At 42.9% G+C, this 27,054-nt stretch overlaps 2 protein-coding genes across 3 annotated transcripts; both read left to right on the top strand.

The window, feature by feature from the left end:
* The first annotated feature begins 792 nt into the window (after positions 1-792).
* On the top strand, positions 793-2,467 carry LOC118476123 (uncharacterized). Its single transcript, XM_035964241.1, has 4 exons — positions 793-850; positions 952-1,044; positions 1,147-1,272; positions 1,842-2,467. The coding sequence occupies exons 1-4, from the start codon at positions 794-796 to the stop codon at positions 2,229-2,231; spliced, it is 666 nt and encodes a 221-aa protein (XP_035820134.1). The 5' UTR covers position 793; the 3' UTR covers positions 2,232-2,467.
* An 8,422-nt stretch (positions 2,468-10,889) lies between these two features.
* On the top strand, positions 10,890-15,139 carry LOC100193087 (uncharacterized). 2 transcript variants are annotated; one of them, XM_020540185.3, is made up of 7 exons: positions 10,890-11,259; positions 11,391-11,600; positions 13,056-13,138; positions 13,496-13,582; positions 13,722-13,870; positions 14,147-14,278; positions 14,643-15,139. In XM_020540185.3, exons 2-7 carry the CDS (start codon positions 11,471-11,473, stop codon positions 14,848-14,850), a joined length of 789 nt encoding a protein of 262 aa, XP_020395774.1. In that variant the 5' UTR covers positions 10,890-11,259; positions 11,391-11,470; the 3' UTR covers positions 14,851-15,139. The 2 variants fall into 2 exon arrangements, with proteins under 2 accessions (XP_020395774.1, NP_001131722.1); NM_001138250.1 differs by having other exon boundaries at positions 11,014-11,259; positions 14,661-15,134.
* The last annotated feature ends 11,915 nt before the right edge of the window (positions 15,140-27,054 follow it).

Below are 27,054 nucleotides of genomic sequence, written 5' to 3'. Positions count from 1 at the left end.
TGATCATTTCAGCAGAGCTGCAGAGGAAGCCATGGCATCTGCTGCTCATGACAGTACAGGTGATGCTGAAGGCAACAGCCGTACTACACCTGGACTTGCTGATCATTTCAGCAGAGCTGAAGAGGAAGCCATGGCATCTGCTGCTCATGACAGTACAGGTGATGCTCAAGCCAATGTAGCTAGAGATGAAGAAACTGAAGGCAAGTTCTATTTTTTCAGTCAAATAAGGCATCTCTTTTGCTGATTTGCATGAAACAAAACAATTTCATTATTCAATAAAAGCGAATTATATTTTGTAGCTCCTACACAGCGAGCACCAAGGAGACCCAGGGCAGCAACCAAGGGAAAACAACTGGACAGGATGACTAAAGTTATGCAAAGGAGACTGCCCATAGCTGTTGAGGAAGGCAAAAAAAGGCCACATGAACCTGTTCAAGCTGCCAAGTTTGCATCAGAGGCTGGCATCATTATTCGGGAAACCATGCCTATCCTAACTCGTTGGAAAGATTACAAGGACGACCAGAAATACTACAACAGCTTTGTGTCACAGCTAAATGTAAGTGCATTACTGATTCTATGGTTCACTTGTATACTGCTTAACCTGAATTGACTAACTATGGAATTGTCATATGCATAGGGGCGCTTGTCCGTTAACACTGAGGACAAGGCAACAAAGGAAGCTTGCACCGATATGCTACGCTCTGCGGTAAAAAACCAGCGTTATCGGCTCAAGCAGAAATACTTCAATGGTGTACCTGCAAATGAGATTAGCACAACTTCTCATGTATCTTACATGACTGATGAACAGTGGAGGGCATTAGTTGCAAAGTGGTCTGATCCAAAGAACATGGTATGGGTATCTTGTCATATATTGTTCTTTCACTATACGTTTGCAAAGGATCTTCGCATATTGAACCTATGATCTAATCTGACATGTTCATTCTCTTGTAGGAAATAAGTGCAAAGAACAAGCAGAACCGCAGTCAAGTCAAGTTTCATCAGGCTACGGGTTCTCGCTGCTATGTGGCACACTTACATGCATATGTAAGTAACTATTACCTTGTAGTACTACCTGCACTTGTGCACTCAACTTCTATTGCATTTGATCTGAGCAAACTTCGCTGTGATTGTTTATCCACGAAACAAAAGCAGAAGAGAAACCGAGAAGAACCCAGCTTAGACCAGACTGAAGAACTAGATGCGGTGGACGCCTTCAAGACCTGTCATACCAGCTCCAAACGTGGCCTGAGTGAACCGGCAAGAGAAGCACTTGTAAGTTCATTTGTTTTCTTTATTTAGTGTAATTTTTATGAGATCATATGAGGGAGGCTGGCTGTGGGTCGATGGAACGAAGGGGAGTGAGATCGATGAGTGAGATCGCTTGTCCCATCCCAGGGGAGTTCAGATCATAGTCTATTTTGTCTGCCATCAAATTTCTGAAATGAAAGTAAATATCATAGTCTATTTTTTGTAGGACCCGTGCACTAGAAATGTATAGGTTTTAGAGTCTTTGTTAAGCAAATCTGCTATAATTTGTAACTGTTTTCACATTATTTTTCATAGTCTATTTATAGAGTATTTCAAATGAATAGCTTTTAATTTGCCATCAAATGTATAGCTTTTAAGCAAATCTGCTATAATTTGTAACTGCTATAATCTGCTATAATTTGCCATCAAATGTATAGCTTTTAGAGTCTGTCAGTCTATTTTTCATAGTCTTTGTTAATGCCTTGTAGGACCCGTGCACTAGAAATGAAAGTCACTGTTTTCACATTATTGTCAGCATCTTGCTGTTGCTCATTAGCAATAACATGTAACTGTTTCTGTCCATGATATTTCAGTCTCATATGGAGGCTTTGAGGGCTGAACCTGTTGCTGAAGGTGAGATGCCAGCATCCAGTGTGCACCTTGTGTCGAAGGTGCTGTCCCAGAGCAGCTCACACCAATTCCTGAAAAGCGTCGGCATCAAAACATCGGCAACCTCCAAGGCTTCATCATCAAATCATAGTGAGCTTCGGGAACAACTTGCAGCTGAAGCGACGGCTGCTGTTCAAGGTGAACTCGACCAGCTCAGGAAGAAATGTGAAGAAGCTGAGGAACAGCAGGCGAGGACACAAAGGGAGTTGGAGGAGTACAAGAAGATAACAGAGAAGAACAGCAAGGAGATGGAGGAGACCAATGTGCTCATCAAGAAGCTCTTGTCCTTGCATGGTAACTCTTCTTCGACATGAGGGCTGCTAGTCAGAGCTGCTGTTTTTGGCCTGTTCTTTGACATGAGGGTACCCAAAAACTCTAGTTGCTCGTGGGTGTCAACTTTTGATTATATGCTGTTATGTTTGTGCAAACTCAACTGAAATGTGAACTCAAGTGGTGATGCTATGAACTGAGTTTAGTGTTGTCCACTTAGTTTGTATGCGCACTGGAATACTAGTTGTATTCATCTATGGAATATGGAATTGTGTGCTCATTCCTCTGTTCTAGTATATTTTGCAATTTCCAATAAAATTATTCTCTGCACATCTGTGACCAAACTGGTGGCATATAATAAAACATATGCCACGTCAGCTGCCACTGTACTAGCCACGTCAGCGTTACGTCAGCGCTGACGTCAGCTGCCACGTCACTAGCCACGTCAGCGCTGACGTCATACGCATCAGCACCTTCCAAACGGCTGGTAATGACCAAACCACGGCTCTATCTGTGACGATACCGTACCGTCACAGCAACCAAACGGCGTTAACAACGCCGTCAGTTTGCTCGGGCAGACGACGAATTATGACGGAACAGTGTCTTCCTCTATGACCACAACTGATCGTCATAGCATGCATTCACTTCCATGACAACGCGCCTTTCGTCACAGAATGTATACACATCGATGACGAAACTGAGTAGTCCGTCACAACACAACAAATGTGACGCGACCCCTATGACCAAAACGAACTCGTCACAAATTCGTCACAAACCTTACTCTGTGACGATATATACACATGCAGTGACGCAATACGAACGTCATCGATGATAAGATCTCTACTAGTGCAAGGTGTTTGGTTTGTATCATATCATCCACTTGTCCATCGCGAGAATTTTGCAAACATGACACCGTCTACGGAGGGCTTCAAACTTTTGGCACCGCGGTCGTGGCAATTGAAAGCGTGGCATTGAAATCTCCCTCGTTTTGCAAATTTAGCATCGCGCGCGCTTAATGGTGTTTAGCCCTTGTGCGGTTCCCGTGCTGCCCTCGCTCCGTTAGAGACTTGCCACTGTCTTCCTCTTCTACCGTCGCCCGTGAAGCTCTCGTATTCCATTCTCTCTGTCTCCTCTCCTCCACTTGCTCGCCCGATCTCTGCTCGCCCTAGCCGTCGTCTTCCTCGAGCTGCTCTGTTCGTCTCCGCGCACTGGGCCCTGTCCTTCTCCGGATCTCGCCCTTCCCTGCGTCGCCGGTTCCTGCGCCCGTGGTCCATTGCGCGGAGACCCATTTCATTGCGCGGTTGCAGTCCCCCAACGCCGCCGGCTCTGGTAAGAATTTCCTTTGCTTTGTTCCATTCCATTTAGCGTAGTATACTATCCTATGAATACTCTAGCCACCATTTAACGTAGTATACTGTCCTACAGCGTACCACCCATTGAGCATCCATTGTATGTGCAGTGTACTATGAATAATACTCCCAACGATGAGGCAGTTCCCCCCATGGACGAAACGACTGCATACACTGTCGAAGAAGACGAGTGGACATTGACTTGTATTGGCACACAACCTACAGTGGTTAGTAGTTTGAATTTATTGTATGCAATTTAGTAGTTATATATTACATTACAACTGTTTGTGGTGAATAGGGGAGTGGCCATGGAATTCATGATATTGATTGGGATTCAATAATGGTAGAATAAACCAACAACGAAGAAGGAAGAAATGATGTTACTAGTGAACAAGGTCTATATTATCAGCTTTGACTGGATACTCAAGATGATAGAAGGGAAGATGATTCAAGTGCTTCCCGTTTTGGAAATAGCATTCCATGTGAAGAAGAATTGGGAGCAGGCATTCCGTGTTCTGATGCAGTGCTCGATGAGACTAGGACCATATATGATATGAACAATCCAGTAATGGAGCCTGGCAGCTTGTATGCAACAATGCACCACTTCAGACTCGCAATTAGACAATACACCATAAATAAAGAATTTGAGCTAGGAATTGAGGCAACCAATAAGACTAGATTTAGAGGGTATTGTAAAGGGCCTGATTGCCCTTGGAGCATTCATGCTAGACTGGAGACGAAAGGTTCTCCTACAATTCAAGTAAGCTGAGATTATAGCTTTTTCACTTAATATGTACAATTCAAAGAATATAGGTATTTGACACTTTAACCAATTTTTCAGGTAATTGTCTTGAATGAAAGGTGGAATGGTCACCTATGTTGTGCAATACCTAAGTGTTGACTCCACAGCTCTTAATGGAAGGTGGAATGGTCACCTATGTTGTGCAATAGGTGTTGATGGGCACAATTGGATGTATCCAGTAGCATATGGATTTTTTGAGGCAGAAAATACTGAAAACTGGACATGGTTCTTTCATCAGTTGCACAAGGTTGTGGGGGATCTGCCTTTGTTAGCATTGTGTTCAGATGCCTGCAAAGGGCGTAAAAATGCTATGAACAATGTATTTCCACATGCTGAGAAAAGGGAGTGTTTTAGGCATCTCATACAAAACTACATAAAGCTGTTTGGTGGGTCTGAGTACATGTATCCAGCAGCTAGGGCTTATAGGAGAGAAGTCTTCGACCACTATTTTAGTAGCATCCAAGAAATCCCTAGGGTCAGTAGTTGGCTAAATGAGCATCATGACTATCTTTGGTACAGAAGTGGCTTCAATACGGACATCAAGTGCGACTACGTGACTAACAACATTGCTGAGGTTTTCAATAATTGGATTAAGGATTGGAAGGATCTGCCTGTTTGTGATTTGGCTGAAAGGATAAGGGAGGAAATTATGGAGATGTTTCACAGGCGGAGGAGGATTGCACAGAAGTTGCAAGGAAGGATTTTACCGTCGGTTCTGCATATCCTACACGACAGAACAAGAGGTTTAAGTCATTTATCAGTTCGTAAAGCTGACAACTACATTGCTGAGGTAAGGGATAACAATGATGTGCATTCAAAGCACATTGTCAATGCTCATTTGCGTGAATGTTCTTGCAAAGAGTGGCAGTACACGGGCAAACCATGTAACCATGCTTTGTGAGAATTTAGGGATGTCAGAATGGAGGATTTTGTCGATGAGTACTACTCTGTATCTCATTTCACCACAGCATACTCAAGGGTGGTTCCACCTATTGGTGACAAATCATTTTGGCCAGAAGTCCCTTTCGCAAAAGAAGTTGGTGCTCCAATTGGGAAACGAGCTGTGGGTCGACAGAGGAAAAATAGGATGAAAGGATGCCTTGAGGGAGGTAGTGGAAAAAAGAAAGTTAACACTGACAATGGTAAGAAAAGCATTCGGGGCAAGATCAGGTGTCCAAACTGTGGTGAACTAGGGCACAGGAAAGCAAGCTACAAATGTCCATTAAATGGCACAAAGAAAAGGTTACATTAAATCTGTCTATTTTATGATATTAACTAAGTTCTGTGACCAAACTGTCTATTTTATGCTATTAACTAATTTCTGTGAAAACAGGAAGCGAAAGCCTAGGAAAAATTCAACAAAAGGCTGGTTCCCCAAAGATGTACCTGAGTCATCATAGGCAGGTGTCCAAGAGAATGAAGCTGGCCTTGCAATTATACCAGCTAATGAAGATCTTGTTGAAAGACCTTCGTCGCCACCAGCTAATGAAGCTAATGAAGCTGGCCTTACAATGAAGCTAATGAAGCTGGCCTTGCAATTATACCAGCTAATGAAGCTGGCCTTACAAGTAGTTCATGATGTCTTACAATTTGGAACTCACGCATTACAATACCATAGCCATTGTTACACTGATCTAGTTCATCTAACTGAACTCATTACAAAAGAACGACACAAGCCAAAGTTACACTGATCTATCCCAGATCTCATTGTAATTAAGCCCCCACTTAGCACAGTGCTCAGCAAGTGTCTCCACTTCTAATGGCTGATTCATTATTTCTCAGTCACGGAATACGTCCTCCCACACCGCAGTATCTTCACTAGCATAGCCAGCTTCTAACATAGTAGTTGGATCCATCATCGAGACCTGGCAGTCAATTGCAGTTACTTCAAGCATTTCAGCTAACTCGTCCATTGAACGAGCTACTTGAGTCAGCTTGAAACCGTCTACAACATTTTCATCTGTGTAGCACAAAGAGGCAGTATCTTGAAGTTTCTTAGCCGTATCACTCATTTGAGACATGGCATATCTGAGTGCTTGCGCAAGTTTTTGGTTCACCTGAAAAAAATTAACATTAGAATATGGACAACCATATGAGCAAGTAGTCGAATATGAACTAACAACTGAACAATCAACCACATACCATGAACTGAACCAAACTGGCTAACACAGGCATATGCCCTCTGTTTTTTTTAAAATCATCATATGTACTAGGCAGTTCTAAAGTTTCAAAAAAACATCATAGGGAAACTACCAATTTGAACTCAACTAGACAAACAGGCTGAAAACATCCATACCAGTAATACTGCCAAAGTGAACTGAGGGTTCAGGGTCACCAAAGCATACCAGCAAACAGGCTAAAAACAGCCATATCAATAATACTGCCACAATAATTATTGAAAGATCATATGCCCTCAGTTAGTGCTATGGAAACATCATATGTAGTATACAGTTGTAATATTTCAAAGAAATCGTCATAGGGCAACAACCAATGTTAACTGAACTGGAGAATTTTGCAAACATGGCACATCATCAAACAGGCTAAAACAGCCATAGCCCTCAGTCATTTTTGAGAATAAAAAGAACAAGTGTAGTATACAGTTCACTAATTTCAAAGAAAACCTCACAGGGCTAATCAAGTAGATCATCTTCCATTAACACAAGCCTCAGGTCAATTTTTTTCAATGAAACAGCATCAAACAGGCTGAAACAGCCATAACCCTCAGTATTTTTTGAACATAAAAAGAACAAGTGTAGTATACATTTCACTATTTTCAAAGAAAACATCACAGGGCTAAGCAACCTGATAATCTCAAATTAGCACAAGCCTCAGGTCAAATTATTCAATGAAACAGCATCAAACAGGCTGAAACAGCCATAGCCCTCACAAATTTCATCGCATAAAAACAACAAGTGTAGTATACAGTTCAGTATTTTCAAAGAATTCATCACAGGGCTAAGCAACCTGATAATCTCATATAATCAGAAGCAATTCCTCACTTCACATTTCCTCACTTCACAATTCAATCACAGGGCTTAACAATCTCAAGCATTGCCTGGCTCAGTATAAGTTTCAGAATACAAACCTCAAAATATTTGGCCACTGTCTCCTTAGCACAATCGACGGCTGCACTCGCCTGTTTGTAAGAACGCATAGCACTTTTTTCCGCCGCCACAGCGGATTCAAGAACATCAAGAGTAGAAACCACATCGTTACCTAACGAAAATGTGGCGCAATAATCAGCAGCAACAATACTCGCGGCAGCAGAAGCATTCAGTGTGTCACGGGCTGCAACAGCCGCCAAGGACAACTTCTGGGCACAAAGCTCGGCGGCAGAATCCATGCCGGCTGCCTAATCTGCAAACCCTAGGGTTACAGAAGAAGGAAAGCTCACCAGCGTCGGAGGTCGGCAATGGACCACGGGCGCAGGAACCGGCGAGGCAGGGAAGGGCGAGATCCGGACAAGGACAGGGCACGAATGCACCCAGTGTGCGGAGACGAACAGAGCAGCTCGAGGAAGACGACGGCCAGGGCGAGAATAAGGAGGAGAGGAGACACGGGGAATGGAATACGAGAGACTCACGGGAGACGGTAGAAGAACAAGACGACAGCAAGTGTCTAACGGCGCGAGGGCAGCACGGGCACTGGAAAAGGGCTAATGACCATTACGCGAGCGTGATGCTAAATTTGCAAAACGAGGGAGATTTCAATGCCACGCTTTCAATTGCCACGACCGCGGTGCCAAAAGTTTGAAGCCCTCTGTAGACGGTGTCATATTTGCAAAATTCTCGTCCATCGCGAAGTTATTGCATGTAGCACTTTTAATATGCCCACACATGCGGATGAGGTGGTTCTACGAGAAATTACCACATGAGTCTATGCTGAACTGGTATTTGCCGCATGAGTTAGATCTATAAACCAATACACTTGTATAGTTTTTTTTATTACGTACCATAGGTTAAGCGTGAAATAAGCAAAATAGTTTTTTTTCTTCTTCTTTTAGACCTTGTTTGGAACAAAGAAAAATAGAGAAATTACAGAGGATTGAATTTCTATAGAAACTTTCCTTTAAATCCATTTAGAACAAAATATTTTGGTTCCATAAATCTTAAAAAGTCTATATAGAATGGCTTGTTTTATAGGAGTTTTGGAGAACTTTTACCAAGTGGTCGAATCTGATGGGAAACTTTGTATGCGTTGGTCTCTCTCATCGAATTTCTGTTATATATGTTTCACATGCTCTAACAAACATTCAATCCATAAAATTTTAATTGTTAGGCAGTTCTATTTATACGATTTTTTTATTCGTAAGGCACTTAAGGTATTTTCAGCTGTGCTCGGTTGCGCACGTCCATAGTGCCTGCGAGCGCGCAAACAACACGGCGAGAAGAGAGAAATCGTAGATTTCAGGTACCGGGGGCCTGGGCATTTGTTGTCCATCTAAGGCCTTGTTCGGTTAATCCCGTTACCTATGGATTGAACGGGATTGGAAAAAATTGTGAAGAAATTTGACTTGTTTGAGATTTAAACCCAACCAATCCCACTCAATCCATATGGATTGAGAGCTAACCGAACAAGCCCTAAATGGTTGATTGAACCGTCTTATTTTGGATCATTCTATATAATGACTTCTGAGTCTATATTTAGTTGCTGCACTATTTAGTTGCTGCACGTAGAAGACACGGACTATATAAATAAATGCAAAGCAAGTTATTTTAATACTATTTGGCTTCATCCACATATACGTCCAAAAAAGCCGTATTCAATCGGCCAGCGTTACTCGAGCGAGAACCTCCACGCATGCGTGTTCTCGCTCATAGTATCTCTATTTTTAACTATTAACAAGGTAATGTAGACTAAAACATGCCCCCCCTCACCATGTACCTATTCTTCCACTCACACTGCATGCAAGCATGTAACTATACAAGTAGCTACGGGTGTCCCCCTCATCCACTCATGCTGTATGCAAGCATGCAACTAGCCTCCGAAGCTAGGCCCTGTGGCTCCCTTCGCTCACGCTACATAAGTTCTTGTCGAGGCAAATTTTTGCATGTGTTCTTAATTAAAATCAAAATTTGAAGAAGCTAAGTGTAGCTCAGTTGGTCGACAGTATGCGCCCACAACCGACCCCTCAAGTCCAAGTCATTGTCGAGACAAGTTTTTGTATGTGTTCTTAATTAAAAACCCTTAATTAAAAACCCTTCTATGTTGGTCAATTTTTTAATAAATATACCCCGTTTCTTAGGCATACTTCTCTTTGTGCACAATATATAGAAAATGATGACTAACTATCAACCACCGTCAAATTTACTCAATCATTTCCACAACACTTTTACAACATGCTGCTTATAACTAGCAGATATGAATGCTTATATGTGAAAAGTAAAGATATGAAACTTATACCAAATATTGTGTTAGCTACTCACAGGAGTACATTATTTATCTCCCATATTGTTTGATCTATTTTAATCTACTTATCAATGCATATAGCTATGCTATGCTAGCTTTGATGGATGTCCAATTCAGAAGGATGAGCTGAACCGCGTGCATTTGGTTCTTTCTCGTCCTTTTAAATTGGGTTCTTGTTGTGTTCTCAGTTGCATCTGAGCAGTGAATGATTAATCAAGTTTTCCCAGTTAAATCTTCGACTGTGAATAGATACCAAAGCATTCAGTCTATATTTAGAATATAATATTAATGTTAAGGTGATATTTTGCTACACGGATTTTTCATATCATAGTGACAGTTATCGTTACATATATATGTTTTATACAAATTTTTAACTCTCGTGGCAATGCACAGACACATATCTAGTGAGTATATATGTTGATAAGTTAAATAGTTAAATATAGACATATAAAGTATGGTGAATTGTAAAATACGGACGCGCAAAATACATATGCTTGCTAAAATGCCCATCTTAACAATGGCTTCGTGATTTTACTTATAGTCTCATAATTCATAGACACATAAGTCATAGACGGCTCAATGGATATCTTTAGCAACTACGGCTGGATATCGAGCAAACTCGACTCGTCTGAGTTTGAGCTATCTCAGCACGGCTTGTTAAGCTAATGAGTCACAGAGTCAGCTCAACTTGGCTCGTTTAGCTTGCAAGTCAGAACAGAATAAAATAATACATATATAATAATTAATTTTAGGTAATTCAAACTAATTTAATAATAGAATAATATTAATTATATTCATAGTTTCACAGACCACATCAATGTAACACCAAATTAACACAATTCATCATTAATCAATTCACCATTCACACACATGTTCATCAATTTAACCTACAATTATATTCGTATATAATACATCAATCATTAGTTTAACTCATAAGCCATAGATACCACACATACATAACATGTTCATCAATTGTCACGTAAATGATATACATATAGTTTTGTTCTGCTGAAATATGAAAGCTCATTGCGAGCTAGCTCTTTAACAAACCAAATTAGAATATCAACTTAGCTTATGAAAAAATTCAAATGAATCGAGCTGAGCAGACTACAAGTCGAGGGAGCCAACGAGTCACAATTATTTCGTCCAGACCTATTAACAGACCTATTAACAACGAGGCAAGTGGGCAAAATCACAAAAAAATCGTGTTTCCTGTCTCGGAGATAGCCTCTAATTTGAAATCAGCAAAGGAGTTTCGTGGTGGCACGACGCACATGCGACGGTCTCCTGTCCTGCTCTGTCCCCTCTGGCCTCCCTAGCAGCTTATACTTTCTTATTGTACTTTCTTATAGTCTTCCACGGCCGCAGTTAGCCACATCTCGCCGTCGGCGACGAGGGACAGGGAGGCAGGATACTCCTGTCAGGCCGCGACGTAGCCCTCCTCCTCTTGCTCTCCCCGCCATCCTCTGCTTCTCGTCCACCTGGGATTAGATCTATTTCTTGGTACCTGAGGTAAGAGACCCTAACTTGCCTGGTGGGGAGTTTGCTCGGTGTTGTGGTTTCGTTTTGTGTCGAACTGCATTCTGCTTGTCGCGATACTTACCCAGTTCATCCGTTGCTTAATTTGGTTCCTTATTATGCAGCGATCGAGTGAAATCGATCTAGCCAAGGTGCGGCGGGCGCGGCTTATTCACGAATTTTCTGTGTTCTTTGGAAAGCCGCCATGGACGAGTGGATTCGCCAAGCCGAGGTGTGGGTGCGCCAATCCGAGAGCTGGATCCGCCAGCAGCCCCCGGAGCAGATCTATGTCGCGGCCACGGTGGTCGCCGTCACAATCCTGCTGCTTATCGTAGGTGCGGTGCCAAACCTAGAGTTGCCCATGGTCTTGACAGTCTTGAAATGTTGTATTTGTATTGAGAACATCCACGTAAGGTGGCCTAGGAATGAAATAGGCGTTTTCAATTTTGCGGCAGGGGACTGTTTGCGGGTCCGGAGAGACATTGTCACCTAAAAGCATCAAAATGGTTATATGTTGAATTAATCACTGGAGAATGAACTTATTGTGGATCTGGAATTGCATATTTAGGCATTTAGCTGTAGTCTGTTGTCTTGTTCATATGTATACCTGCCCTGGATCAAATGGGAACTGATCTGGAGTTCTGGACAGTGTAGCAAGGCTATACTCTGTTATTAAGCAATTAGGAGAGCAATCCATAGTTACCTACCTAATTAATGATTGGAAAAAAAATCATATATAGCTTCATAAATTAGCCAACCTGTAGGGTTGTAAACACTTATTAGTTTTGCTTTTACAAATTATAATAGTTGTGCTTAGAAAGGAAGCAAGTAGTGGAATTTTTTAGCCTTTGTTCACAGTCAGACTCTTAGGGCTCATTTGGAAGCAAGGATAATGGAGGGGATTGAGGGGGCTAGAATCCCACTATTCTAGCCCCCTCAATCCCCTCCATTATCCTTGCTTTCAAACAAGCCCTTAGGTGTCATTGTGTCACAGGTTCAAAATTTCCAACTGGGTAGTAACGATAAGAGTGCTATTGATTGAATAATCGAAGATTAGGCCTGTGTTTTTGCTACATTATTAGTTACTGTTCATTGTAAGTTGTTCCAGCTCTGAGGTGATATAACATTTATGAGTTCTTTAGCATTAGGTATCTCTGATGATTGCATGTTTAGAGTTATGAAGGCAAGAGGGGGTTTGATTTTTTGTTTCTATTTTAAATTCATAGTTACCCAGGGTTCGAGCCAGGATTGGGTTAGAGCCCAGGGCTAAGCTAGTTAAACCATGCTGCAATTCGGGCCTGTTCGGTTTCCTGTCTAAGACGCCACAACTTGACTAACTTTTCTGCCAAAGGTTAGTTCTTCAATTCGAGTGACTAAGGGCTTGTTTGGTTCATGGCTAACTGCGCCACACTTTGCCTAAGATTAGTCGTTCGAATTAAAGAACTAACCTTAGGCAGAAAAATTAGGTAAAGTGCGGCAAGTTAGGCAGTGAACCAAACATGCCCCAAGCTTAGACATGTTGTGGCGCCTCAGGCAGGAAACCAAACAACATCTTCATTTTAGCTTCAATATTTGTGCAGTTTCTTAAGTTGGCTTCCATGTAACTTTAGGCCTAAAACCAGGGCTGGAGCTTGGGTAGCCTGGGTCCTGGCTCCACCCACTGGAGATACCTTATGATTCAATACATGAGGTGCTGCTGTGTTGCTTGTTAAGATGTCTGCTCTATCATAGCATCCATTACATTAGAGTGGTAAATGATAAGCAATTCCTTTTTATGTTTTTTCCTGCAGCATCTTATCTGAAATCCTCTAAACCAAGCACCATAGTGCTATCCGGGCTCAGTGGCAGTGGCAAAACCACTATTTTCTACCAGGTAACTTCCAATATTTTTGGTCGTGTTCTTACAATTGAAGAACAAGGCTGTGTTATCTTGTTTGCAAAATAATTTCTGAACCTCATTTTTTTATTCTATTTACGGTGTGAGATTAGCATTCTAGATGGATATCAGTTCTGCTAGTTATCATGCTTACATGTATATCTTTGTTATTCTGATTGACTTCCTTTTTTCTATATAAATTAGTTGGTTTGTTTTTAGTTGACTAACCAGGATATTTTCCCCTTTTATCTACTCTTAGATCATTTGGCATTTGTATCAATAGCAAGTTTTACAAGTAGGTGGGTTATCTTATACAATCTTTTGTTGCTCTCCTAATTTGTCTGTGCTTGCCAGCTTCGGGACGGATCATCACATCAAGGAACTGTGACTTCAATGGAAGAAAACAGTGATACTTTTGTGCTGCATTCGGAGCAAGAAAGGGTATGGAAACTTCTAGAGCTCATTCTTTTTCCAACATATTGAGATAAAAATGAAGTGAATAGCTTTTTCTCTTATGAAGAAACATGCATTTGCTGACTGCAATAGTTCTGCTAAACCTTCCTGTTGCCCTTCCGTGCAGAAAGGCAAAGTAAAACCTGTGCATATTGTTGATGTTCCTGGTCATGCTAGGCTCAAGCCCAAGCTTGATGAAGTCCTGCCTAAAGCTGCTGGGGTTGTCTTTATTGTTGATGCTCAGGATTTCTTGTCTAGCATGCAAGCTGCTGCAGAGTAAATTTTGTGCCCCCTGTTTTACTTTTTAGCAAATACTATTGGTGTCTATTTCATCTACTTTTACTGTCCTTTGTGGTAAGTTGAAATTAACAGTGTAATTAGGGGACCTTTTCAAACCGAGACTGCAGATATTACTCTGTATGAATATTTTTCTATAGTTACCGTTTGTGTGACTAGGAGATTTCACTGTTCCCAAGATTGCAGAGCATTACTCTGTTTCATCATTTATTAGTGTTGTTAACATTTCATAACAATATTATCATCCTTTTGCAGGTACCTTTATGACATTCTGACAAAAGCATCTGTAGTTAAGAAAAGGATCCCTGTGCTTATATTCTGCAACAAGACGGATAAAGTTACCGCCCACTCGAAGGAATTCATCAAGAAACAGTTGGAGAAAGAATTGTAAGGACAACTCTCCAAGTCCCAACATTTATCGTACTTGCATACCTAGAATTAGAAATTCTAAACTCAGTAGTGCATGCTGCATAAATGCTGTGATCATGTGCTTTCTTTCTAGATCTTATGTGCATTTGGAATATATCCAGTGACTTTTACATGCTATTAAGCTGCACAGATAAATTGCACTTATTCTGGTTTTGAAGTAGCTGTAGTTCTTGTGTATCCCCCTTTTTTTTTGGTCCCACACACATCTATGGTCCCATTATAGTAAACCATAACCACCACCTTTAAGGGAGCATGTAGAAAACATGTTTGCTTGTCTAACTGCGTGAAACATCAGATTCACAAGGTTTCTTGTGCCCTGCTGGTTTTGGCCATGTTGTAGGAACAAGCTTCGGGAATCAAGGAACGCCATATCTTCAGCTGACATCTCTGATGAAGTCCAGCTCGGGGTCCCTGGAGAGGCATTCAACTTCAGCCAGTGCCAGAACAAGGTGGCTGTTGCGGAGGGTGCCGGTTCAACTGGTAATGTTTTGGCCGTGGAGCAATTCATCCGTGAACATGTGAGGGCGTAGGTCGTTCTTATTGTTCTCAGGGCTCCAAATGGCTCTCTTGATCTAATGAGGCAAGATGTACATTGCGTCAATGGGGTTGCCTTTCAATGTGACTCTTCATCCGGTCCTCTGAAGTTGCTTAAGAAGCAGTGAGGCGCAATCATATTCTGCACTGGTTCAGCTGACCCATGTTTACATGTTGCAATGTGTATGCCTGACAGTCATCGGATATGAATAGAGCATGGTATAACTGTCTGGCTATGGTTGTTTTGCACTTTTGCTCCGTAAGTTTTTATATTTTCCTGATTTTCACGTCGTCTCGGTTTTAAAGTTTAAACTCTTTCCGTTATATAGTCCGGATCCCTGGTGAGGTGAGACTCGGTCCAAGAAGGGCTTTGGGGCACTTGTCTAGACCGCTATGATCAGATCAGATGAAATTGTTGGCCACCGTCTTGTCCCAAGGACTCGTTCTAACAATTCCCATAACGCTGTCCCATCTATAATACTGGGACCAGTAAACTTTGCAAGACAGTTTAGAGTCAATAGTTATTTGGTACAAAATTTGTCTCCCCTTATTTAGAGCCAATAGTATCAGAAAAAAATAAAATAAAAAATCGGAGAGAAGGGGACCTCTGTTTTTTTGTTTGACGATCGATAGTTCAACATTATATACTACTATCTTTTTATTTATTTGACGCTCGATAGTTCAATATTATACTAAGAAACGTTAAATAAAAAAATGGAGGGAGTAGTAGATTGTTGAACGTGCGAAAGTATTGATATAGAAGGATGTCCTGCTCATATAGTTCGACTTTCTAACACGACTGTGTGCATTCCTGTAGGGCTAATTTGAGAGTCCAAAAATGGAGGGGATTAGAGAGGCTAAAATTCCCTTCTTATTCAAAATTGAATAAGGAGAGGATTTTAACCCCTTCAACCTCTCCGGTTTTGTGTCTTCCAAACCAGCCTTTAGTTTTTTTCTTGACGCCAAAGGGAAACAGAGAAGAGAAGAGTATGTGATGTGGAGGGCTATGAATGAGACTTGGATTTGCTATCTTTGTGTGTTACTTTCATATTTTGTATAAACTTTTACCTTAGGCATTGTATGATACTTTATTTGTATGTGTATGATATTTTTGTGACATGTGTTACTTATCGTTTTTATTTACACATATCATCTATGTTAGAGTCCTCATTAGCCGAAAGCCCTCAAAATATTAACTCATGAGTCTGTTTCAGGTATGACACGTTGAAATGTCGAAGGACACCTTTGTATGAAGTAGCGTGTAGTTGTTGCGGACACGAAGACGAAGCTACGAGCTTCGGCTTGGTGGCTTGCATGTATGGTAAAAGTGACAGTAGGAGCGAGGTGAGATCTTCAAGACTTGTTCAACAAGACCACAAAAGGAAAAGACAACGATGCCCTAAGTCAACTTTGTAGCTCATATGTATAGGTTAAGGTCACGATTGTAATTTTATCGAAGCTACACCCTACGACTATAAATAGGAGCACATTGCCATGCATACACAACTTTTTTTTGCCGGAGAAAATTGACATTCTCCACCTACAAAGCTATTGAAAGCATCTAGGCCCCTGGTTGGTTTTAGTGATTAATGACAACGTAATATTATATGTGACTAACGTGTGTTTTGCAGAGACAAATGGTAAGTTAGGTCGCATGACAGGTAGAAGTACTACAACGGTGAAAACAATCCCGGAGATAAGAACTCGAAGCGACGGCTAAAACGACGAAACAAAAGGTGAAGGTCTAAGGAGTCCGAGTGTCAAGGAGATGTGGACACTCGCGATTTAGTTAGGTCTTTTATTCTCTTTTAGCCGTACTATAAAGAGGGGTTGTCGATGAGTAGTTTGACCAAGAGAGTTCTAGTGTAGTGTTGGTGCACAATCACACTCATTTACAGTGCTAGGTGTCACTCTAGAACTCACACACAAGTTAGAACGAAAACCGATTTGAAAATCAGCTGAAAAACAAGACTTAGTGTTTCTGGCTTTGGGGCACCGGACTGTCCGGTGTGCACCGGACTGTCCGGTGCACCCTCTGCCAGGTGGGGCCAGGCTGGTCCTCAGCAGAGTTTTTCCAGTTGCAGAAACCCGAGAGCGCAGCGTTCAGAGATGAATTTTAGTGGCACACCGGACACCGCACCGGACTGTCCGGTGTGCACCGGACAGTGAACTGTTCACTGTCCGGTGCGCCATGAGTCCAACGGCTAGCTGTCAGAACTAGCCGTTGGAAGTGACCGTTGGCGCACCGGTGGCGCACCGGTGGCGCACCGGTGGCGCACCGTTGGCGCACCGGTGGCGCACCGGACTGTCCGGTGCGCCATCGCACAACACATTGCCTGTAACGGCTAGTTGGTGGGTGAGGGCTATTTATACCCCCTCCACCCACCATATTCAATGTCTTGCACTCCACATTTATTCCAGCACCTTGGTAGAGTATTGCAAGCACCAAAAGCCTAGTGAGGAGATTAGAGAATCATAATCCGCGCTTGTTCCTCATTAGCGCTAGTGAGAGCCACCTAGAGCACACACCACTTGCATTAGGCTTCTCTTGGTCAAGCGAAAGTCTATGACTTGTTACTCTTGGTGATCGGCATCACCTAGACGGCTTGGTGGCGTTGGGAGCTCGGTGATCACCGTGAAGATCTTGTTGGTGACCCGACTCAAGTTTGTAAGCGGTCTCGAGGGATCCACCGCGCCGGAGTGGCAAAGGATCATCTCGTAGTGAGCACTTGGTTCTTGCGAGGACCAAGGGGGAGCGATACCCTTGCGCGGGTGCTCCAACGAGGACTAGTGGAGAGTGCCGACTCTTCGATACCTCGAGAAAAATTGGAGGAGTCTTCTAAACTTTGCTTTACATTCCGCACTTAATTCAAGCACTTTACATTGTGTATTTGTTTAGCAAGTATTTGAAGTATTATCTTAGCTTTGTTACATTTCTAGTATTATATTCTTAGTGCTAGTTGTTGGGGTGAAGTTGGGCTCTTGTTTAGCTCTTGCTTAGGTTTTAATTAGTGTTGATTTTTAGAAAAGCCCAATTCACCCCCCTCTTGGGCATCGTGATCCTTTCAATTGGTATCAAAGCCTTGTTGCTCATAGATTAGCTTAACCGCTAGAGTTACGATGTCCGGTGGGGATGGACCTCCTCCCGTTTTTGATTGTGACGATTTTCCTTATTGGAAAATTCGTATGGAAGCATACTTAGAGGCTATAGACATCGATGTCTATAAAGCCGCCACACAAGGGTTCCCCGAACCTAGAGACGCCACAAATCTTGTAGGTGATGAGTTCAATTATGAGAAATGGAATGCTAAGGCCAAAACACCCTTTTTAGAGGCCTTTGCAAAGATGTGTTCAATAGAGTAAGGAATCATAAAAATGCTCATGATTTGTGGATGGACATTTGTGCTCTACACGAAGGAACTAGAAGTGAACGTGAGGAAAGATATCACATAGCCATGCGAAAGTTAAATACTTTTGAAATGCTTACTAATGAAAATGCAAATGCTATGTACTCACGACTTAATATTCTTGTAGAGGAAGTCAATGGATTGGGGCTTACTCAAATCTCACAACCGGATGTTGTGAGGAAGATTCTCAGTGTCCTCCCAATAGACAAATATGGACACATTGTCACCGTGCTACATCAAATGGATCTTTCGGTTACCACACCTACACAAATTTTGGGAAAGATCAATGCTCATGAAATGTACATGCACATCAACGACAAAGAAGAATCATCTTCCAAAAGAAAGGATTTGGCTCTCAAAGCAAATCATGAAAGAAAAGGAAAAGCAAAAATACAAGTTGAGGAAGAATCCTCAAGTGATGATGACCTTGATGCAAACATTGCCTTGATGGTAAGGAAGACCACCAAGATGTTGAAGAAGCTAAATAGAGAAGGCATCAAATTTGATTCAAGGAAGAAGAAGTTCTTTTCCAACAAAAGAAAGCCCATTTCTGAGATGGACTGCTACAACTGTGGTGAGCTTGGTCATCTTGCTCATCAATGCAACAAGCCCAAGAAGAACAAGTTCAAGGGCAAGAAAGAAGATGACAGCGATGATGAAAAGAAGGAAAAGAAATTCTTCAATAGAAAGGATGGGAAGCAAAAGAGGTTCCACAAGAAGAAGAATGGAAAGGCATATATTGTTGGCGACTGGCTCACCGACATCGAATCATCAAGTGGGTCTTCTTCAAGTGAAGAAGAGAATGATGAAAAAGTTGCCGCCATCGCCGGGGACTTCTCTTCACCACCACCATCGCCATCATCCACTTCTCACCTGTGCCTCATGGCTAGGGGTGAACGAAAGGTACAAAATGATATTAATATTGATGATGATAGTGATAGTGATAGTGATGAAGAATTTGCTTCACCTTCATATGATGAGTTAGCTGACTTACTTAAAGAATATACTCAAATCATTAGAAAGTCAAAAGCTAAATGTGATAGGTTGAAAAATGAAAATGAATCTTTAAATGCCAAGTATGACATAGTTATAAAGGCTAGTGATGAAATAAAAGAAGAAAATAAAACTATGTCATCAACTGTAAATGAGCTCACAAACTCCCTAAAAGATGCTAAGGAAAAATATGACAAATTAAATGAAGCTAATAGGGAGTTGCAAAATAGACTAGTTAAGATCAAGGAAGACTATACTCAAATTAAATTTGATCATGACAATCTTCTTGTTGAAAATGAACTTTTATCTTGCAAAACACATGAGGCTATTAACCCTGTTGTTAAGCTTGATGTAGCAACCTCATGTGATGATTTGATTCAAGAAGAGCAAACTAGTCTACATGCTGAATTGACTGAAAAAGTTGAAGTCCTGACTTTAGACAACCAAAAATTGAAGAATTACTTGACTGATGCAACTACTAGAGGAAAAGTTGCTATTGAGAACAATGATTTCAACAATGAGTTGGCTGTGGATAATCAAAGGCTTAAGAATGAGGTCAAGAAACTAAAAAGTGAAAATGAACATCTTGCAACAAGTGTGCAAAAGTTCAACAAGGGTCAATACCTCCAAAATGAGCTGCTTATGAACACTGTTATGAAAAATAACAAGAGTGGTATTGGATACAATGCTTTTGTGCAAAAGAAAGCTATCACTCAATACAAGCCAAAGCAGACTCACAAGCCTATCAAATGCTTTGAGTGTGGAAATGAAGGTCATTTTGCCCACAACTGCAAAGCTAAACCACCAACTCCCTTGCCTAAGCACTCAAGACCATTTGCTTTCAATGCTCACTATGTTCTAAGAAAAGTTGCAAATGGAAAGATTAAGGTTACATTCCTAGGTCCACCAAATAAGAGTAGACCTAGACAAATCTGGGTGGCAAAGTCCTTAATTGAGAGAGTCACTGGTCCTATGCAATATAGGGCTCTCAAAACTCAAGCTTGAATTGTCTGTGAATGTAGGTGAACTACAAGACCGGTGGGAGCCATTGGGTTATTGACAGTGGATGCACACAACATATGACAGGCAACCCACAGATGTTCACCTCATTAGATGAGAATGTTGATGGTCAAGATAAAATCACATTTGGAGACAACTCAAAAGGAAAAGTACAAGGACTTGGCAAGGTGGCAATCTCAAATGACTTATCAATATCAAATGTTCTCTTAGTTGCACCTTTGAGCTTCAATTTATTATCAGTGGGACAACTCTGTGATCTTGGACTTCAATGCTTATTCACTCCATCAGAGGTTATTGTAACAAAAATGGATGATGAATCAATGGTATTCAAGGGATTTAGATACAACAACCTCTACTTAGTGGATTTCACTTCAGAAGATGCAGACTTAAGAACTTGCCTCTTCACCAAAGCTTCTCTTGGATGGCTTTGGCATAGGAGACTTGCACATGTTGGAATGAGCACACTCAAGAAGGTATTAAAGAAAGATATGGTTAGAGGATTAAAGGATGTGGTGTTTGAAAAAGACAAGCCATGCAGTGCATGTCAAGCTGGAAAGCAAGTTGCTAATACACATCCTACTAAAGCTTTCATGTCAACATCAAGGCCACTGGAACTACTTCATATGGATTTATTTGGACCTACAAATTATGTCAGTGCCGGTGGCAACCTCTACTGTCTAGTGATTGTTGATGAATTCTCAAGATACACTTGGGTGTTCTTTCTCCATGACAAATCTGAAGTTGCATCTATATTCAAGAAGTTTGCCAAGAAAGCACAAAATGAATTTGATTGCAAGATTAAGAAGATTAGAAGTGACAATGGCAAAGAATTTGACAACACCAACATTCATGAGTACTGTGATGAAATTGGGATCAAGCATGAAGTATCTGCCACATATACACCTCAACAAAATGGAGTTGTTGAAAGGAAAAATAGGACCTTGATCACCCTTGCAAGAACAATGATTGATGAGTATAACACACCGGAGAGGTTTTGGGCCGAAGCTGTCAACACTGCTTGCTATGCATCAAACAGGCTATTTCCTCACCGGCTACTTGCGAAGACTCCTTATGAACTGTTAAATGGGAAAAAGCCAGACGTCTCTTTCTTCCGGGTGTTTGGGTGCAAATGCTACATCTACAAAAAACGCCATCATCTAGGGAAGTTTCAAAGACGTTGTGATATTGGTTTTCTTTTGGGTTATTCATTAAAGTCCAAAGCATATCGAGTATTCAACCATGCCACTGGCGTGGTAGAAGAAACATATGATGTGGAATTTGATGAGACTAATGGCTCCCAAGGAGCACTTGAAAATCTTGATGATGTAGGTGATGAGCCACTTAGGGAAGCAATGAAGAACATGCCTATTGGAGCTATCAAACCAAAAGAAGATGAAGAAGAGGTGCAAATCATTGACAGGCCTTCTTCATCAAATGTACCACAAGATGATGAAAAAGATGAGAGGCATGCAAATGAAGATACATTTGTCTCTCATGAACAAGCAAGGGTACAAGCCGAAGATGTTGATGCTCCAGGATCTTCTTCCCAAGTGGTTGACAGGAGAAACTCATCACTACTTCAAGCTCATCCTCAAAACCAAATCATCGGGAGTCCTTCACAAGGGGTTATTACTCGATCACATAGACATGCTAATTTTATTGAACATCACTCTTTTGTTTCTTGTGTTGAGCCTACTTGTATAGATGAGGCGCTACAGGATCCGGACTGGGTGAATGCCATGCATGAAGAACTTAACAACTTCACCCGTAACGAAGTTTGGACCCTGGAGAAGCCCCCACAAGATGCAAGAATCATTGGAACAAAGTGGGTGTTCAGAAACAAACAAGATGATCAAGGTGTGATTGTAAGAAACAAGGCAAGACTTGTCGCAAAGGGATTTTCTCAAGTTGAAGGTTTAGATTTTGGAGAGACCTTTGCACCGGTTGCTCGACTGGAAGCCATCCGTATCCTACTTGCATATGCATCATGTTATGATATAAAACTTTATCAAATGGATGTAAAAAGTGCATTTTTAAATGGCTTCATAAATGAACTTGTATATGTTGAGCAACCGCCTGGATTTGAAGACCCTAGATATCCTAACCATGCTTACAGGTTGTCCAAGGCGCTTTATGGGCTAAAGCAAGCTCCAAGGGCTTGGTACGAGCGTCTTCGCGACTTCCTCATCGAAAAGGGCTTCAAAATCGGGACCGTCGACACAACTCTCTTCACAAAGAAACATAACGGTGATATTTTCATTTGTCAAGTATATGTTGATGATATAATCTTTGGCTCGACAAATGACTGTCATTGCAAGGAATTTGGTGAGTTGATGTCGAAGGAGTTCGAGATGTCAATGATTGGTGAGCTAACATACTTCCTCGGCTTTCAAGTCAAGCAAATGAAAGATGGCAACTTTCTCTCACAAGAGAAGTATACCAAAGACTTGTTGAAAAGGTTCAACATGGAGAAGTGCAAACCAATCAAGACCCCCATGCCTACAAATGGACATCTCGACTTAGATGAGGGAGGTAACCCGGTTAATCAAACTCTCTACCGTTCTATGATTGGTAGTTTATTATACCTTACCGCATCTAGGCCCGATATTATGTTTAGTGTCTGCATGTGTGCTAGATTTCAATCTAATCCTAAGAAAGCTCATCTTCGCGCTGTTAAGAGAATTCTTAGGTATCTCAAGCACACCACAAGCGTTGGTCTGTGGTATCCCAAAGGAGCTACTTTTGATTTAATTGGCTATTCCGATTCGGATTATGCCGGTTGCAAAATTGATAGGAAAAGTACTTCTGGGGGATGCCATCTGCTTGGTAGATCACTAGTTTCATGGACATCCAAAAAGCAAAATAGTGTTGCCTTGTCAACTGCCGAAGCGGAATACATTGCCACAGGTGCTTGTTGCACACAAATTTTATATATGAAGCAAACTCTTCTAGACTATGGCGTAGTTCTAGAAAAAGTACCTTTGTTGTGTGATAATGAGAGTGCTGTTAAAATTGCTAATAATCCTGTACAACACTCTCGCACCAAGCACATTGATATCCGTCATCACTTCCTTAGAGATCATGTTGCTAAAGGAGATATCATTTTAGAAGGAGTGAGGTCGGAAGATCAATTAGCGGATATTTTCACTAAGCCACTTGATAAGACCCGCTTTTGCATGTTGAGGAATGAACTAAATATACTTGATCTCAGAAATTTTATGTGAAATGTCAAATGGTGTTGTCAAGCTTGCATTGCATATTTAAATTCCTTGTATTGCATCTAGGGCTTGTCTAACCTAGTTGAGATAACCGCCAATAAAGCGAGTGAAAAAGCTTAACTCGGGTCAAACCTGACAAGTCTTAGTCTTTAAGCTTTTAGCACTTAAATTCTTTCTTTTCATGAAATTATTGGTTCTTGAAATATGCATGAGGTACTGCACTTAGGGGGAGTATTCAAAACTCAAATCATTCTTGAAAACCCCTAGTGCAAGCCAAAATGCAAATTTCACCATTTGCCTATTTTCTCTAAAAATTATCTAGCCTATGGCACAATATTTTGAAAAGTATATGAGGGTGCCAATACCTGTCCCAACAAGTGTTATTTTGTGTGATTATATGTTGGGATTTGGTTTGGTTAGGAGTTAGATAAAAAAAATTCAAAATTTTTCAAACTCCCCTCTGTCTGGGCTCACCGGACAGTCCGGTGTGCACCGGACACTGCACTGTGCAATGTCCGGTGCACCGGCAGCCGCGCGCAAATTTCCTTTTTCCTGTGTGCTGTCCGGTGTGCACCGGACAGGCACTGTAGACTGTCCGGTGTGCCCATCTCGCGTTTTAAAAAACGGCCCCCAGCCCGACCGGGCCAGAGGCCTCTTTTTTCCCAGCCAGCGCCCGAGCTCTCTGTCCAGCGGCGATTTCCCCCCCGCCGGCGATCTCCACCGGCGGCGACCGTCCCCGCTGGGCTCCGGCGACCTCGCCCGTGCTCTTCCCCTCCGTGAGCAGCTACTCTCCTTCCCTCTTTCTCCCTGCTCTCGGTTTCAAAGTCTCTGTGCCATTCTATTCACCACCCCCTTGTGCAATCTCAAATCCCTGTGAAATCTGGAGTTTTCCTGTTATGGAATGTGTTCCTTTGTATGCCTTAAACACCATTGCAGGTTTCTAGCTCCTTCGGGAGGGTTTTTCCACCCCAAATAAGCTTTTCACCGAAACCCTAAATCCCCGCACACCACGTGCTCGGTGAAATGCCCAAACCAGCCAAACTTGCTCCAATTGAACCCAAATTTTTCAGGCACTTTAACAACACTTCCAGCAACATCCCTGCCAAATTTCACACCAATCCGAGATCCCAGGCTTAAATTTCACCAAAATTCCCGTTTTGCGCGATCGTTTCCGAGCCGAGTGCCCAAAACCCTATTTCTTCGCCTAAATTCAAACCATGCACACACTTCACTCATATTGACCTATATAAACCTATTCGTGAAGTATCGGCTCAATCCCATATCGTTTCGTGCCTCAATTTGAATTCCAATCATCCTATGTCTCTATTTGTCTGTCAAACGCCGTTTTCACGTCGTTTGACTTCTTGATCGTCCCGTCCCGTGCCATATCTCTCTGTGTATGTATTTATTCACATTTCATATGCTTATGACTATGTGACTAATACGTGCTCACCTCTTCTGTCATTTCAGTGATCTTGTGTGACCGTGTGCCGTCTCCCGTCCTGCCTGGATCGTCACCTCTCGTGTGAGCTTTCCAGGTAGACATCTCACTCTTTGCTAACTCTATCGGTCATTTTTGCTCTGTGCTTAGTCTCTCTATCTCATTTGCAGACATTAGTTCAGGATGCCGCGCACGAAGAATGCGTCGGCGTCAGGGGGTGGCGATGACGAGGACCCTCGTCGCCCCTTCAGGCAGGTGAAGGGCAAGACTGTCTTTTTGGAGCAGCAGGAAGGCCGCAAGAAGCGGCGTTCGGACAGAGAGGCTCGTGCAGCAGCAGCAGCTGCAGCAGCCGCTGCGCAGGCAGCACTTGGAGATCAGCCGGATGTTCCATCAGATCAGATTGCATTCCGTGCTCGTCGTCTCGCCTCCCGGTCTCGCTCCTCCACTCACACCTCCGCTTCCACTCCGCCACCCACTCTGCCTGCTCCAGTCACTCCTATTGCTCCATCCACCTCCACCGCCATACCCACTACCAGCACTACGCCAGCTTCCACTTCTTCCCCTGCCCCCGCTCCCGCTTCAGCTCCTCCTGTCCCTCCACCTCGCTTCCGGGAGCGTGATGAGACTGAGGTCCGTCCTCTGGTTTCGGATCCTCGTCTGTTTGATCTTCAGCGTGCTACTGCAGCACGGGTACGTCGGTTCAGGTACGTACCCGTGGAGTCCTGGCTACCAGCTCAGAGAGACCCAGCAGCTGGTGTTCTATTCAGCACACAGATTCAGGAGTCATTCTTCCGGGCTCAGATGTCTGCTCAGATTGCGCTGTGAGTGCACCGCCTATTGGATCTTCCAGCTTTTTTGCTAGCAGCCGGTGCTGAGTCTGAGGCGCATCTCACCTATCTGCCTGGCCTCCTGACTCTTCTGACTATCAGCGGCAGATATGTTGAGGAATGGGTCCGCGTCTTCTACGCCTCTGTTTGGATTGACCCGGATCATGATTGGATGAGGTTCCGCTTTGAGCGCGAGGATGTCACGATCACTGCTAGTCAGATCCGACAGCTATTTGGATTCCCTGAGTCGACGACTCGCCTTCACAGCCTCTGCTACGGCACTTCAGATCCTCCTCGTCGCCCTCACGGCGGTGTTGCTCTAGGGACAGCTCACGTCGCGGCTCTGTTCCGCCCGCCTTTAACAGATGGGTCGCGACGTTCTCCAGCAGACTTTACTACAACAGCGAAGTACTTATATGAGCTTATCAGACGGACACTCCTGCCGAGGATGGGATACAGGGAGGCTACCACTCATATTCAGCTTTGGCTCCTTGGTGCCCTGGTATCCCACTCACAGTTTGATGTTGTGGACTTCCTGATCTGTGAGATCGAGGACACTGTTCTGGATGGGATTCGTGCTCGTCGGCAGCTACCTTATGCTCACTACTTGTGCCACATCTTTGCGCAGCTGATTCAGCCACCTCGTTTTCAGAGCACCCTTGAGGCCTCACGCCTTGTATTTGGATCTTACCGTCCTGCTCCTGAGATTCCAGTGCCAGCTTATGCTCCTGTGTTTGACTCTCAGGCCGAGGATGCAGCACTTCGACAGTTTGACTCCCAGGGTACAACAGCTGATGATGATGATGATGATGATGATTTTGGGGTTCCTCCTCCGCCTCCGCCTCCTATGCCTCCACGCTCACATGATCATGAGGCTGGTAGTTCTCGTGCTGCCCTTGCTCCTCCTCCAGCTTTGGACCCTGCTCTTGCGGCGATTCAGGCCAACCTGGCAGCCGAGCAGGCCCGGTTATCCGAGACGATGCTCTCGATGTTTCAGAGCATGCAGGACAGGCAGGATGCACTTTAGCAGCAGCTTATTCAGGATAGGGCAGAGAATAGGGCATTCATGGCTCTCATGCTTCAGCATTCTGGTATCTCCGCACCTCCGGTTCAGTCTGTTCCCCCTCCTCCGCTTCACGCTCCAGTAGTGCCTTCGATCTTGTCTGGACCCCCTGCTGGTACCTCTCCGCTCTGGCCGGTCACTTTGGCGTTCACCTCTCCGGCTCTCAGCTCTATCTGTTCGCAGCCGCCAGTGCCACCAACATCTGCTGTTACCACTACCGCTGTGGCAGTA

The sequence above is a fragment of the Zea mays genome, chromosome 1, assembly GCF_902167145.1.
Source record: "Zea mays cultivar B73 chromosome 1, Zm-B73-REFERENCE-NAM-5.0, whole genome shotgun sequence".
Taxonomy (NCBI): Eukaryota; Viridiplantae; Streptophyta; class Magnoliopsida; order Poales; family Poaceae; genus Zea; species Zea mays.
Note: the sequence above shows the minus strand (reverse complement) of the source record. Positions and strands in the feature narration are given on the sequence as shown.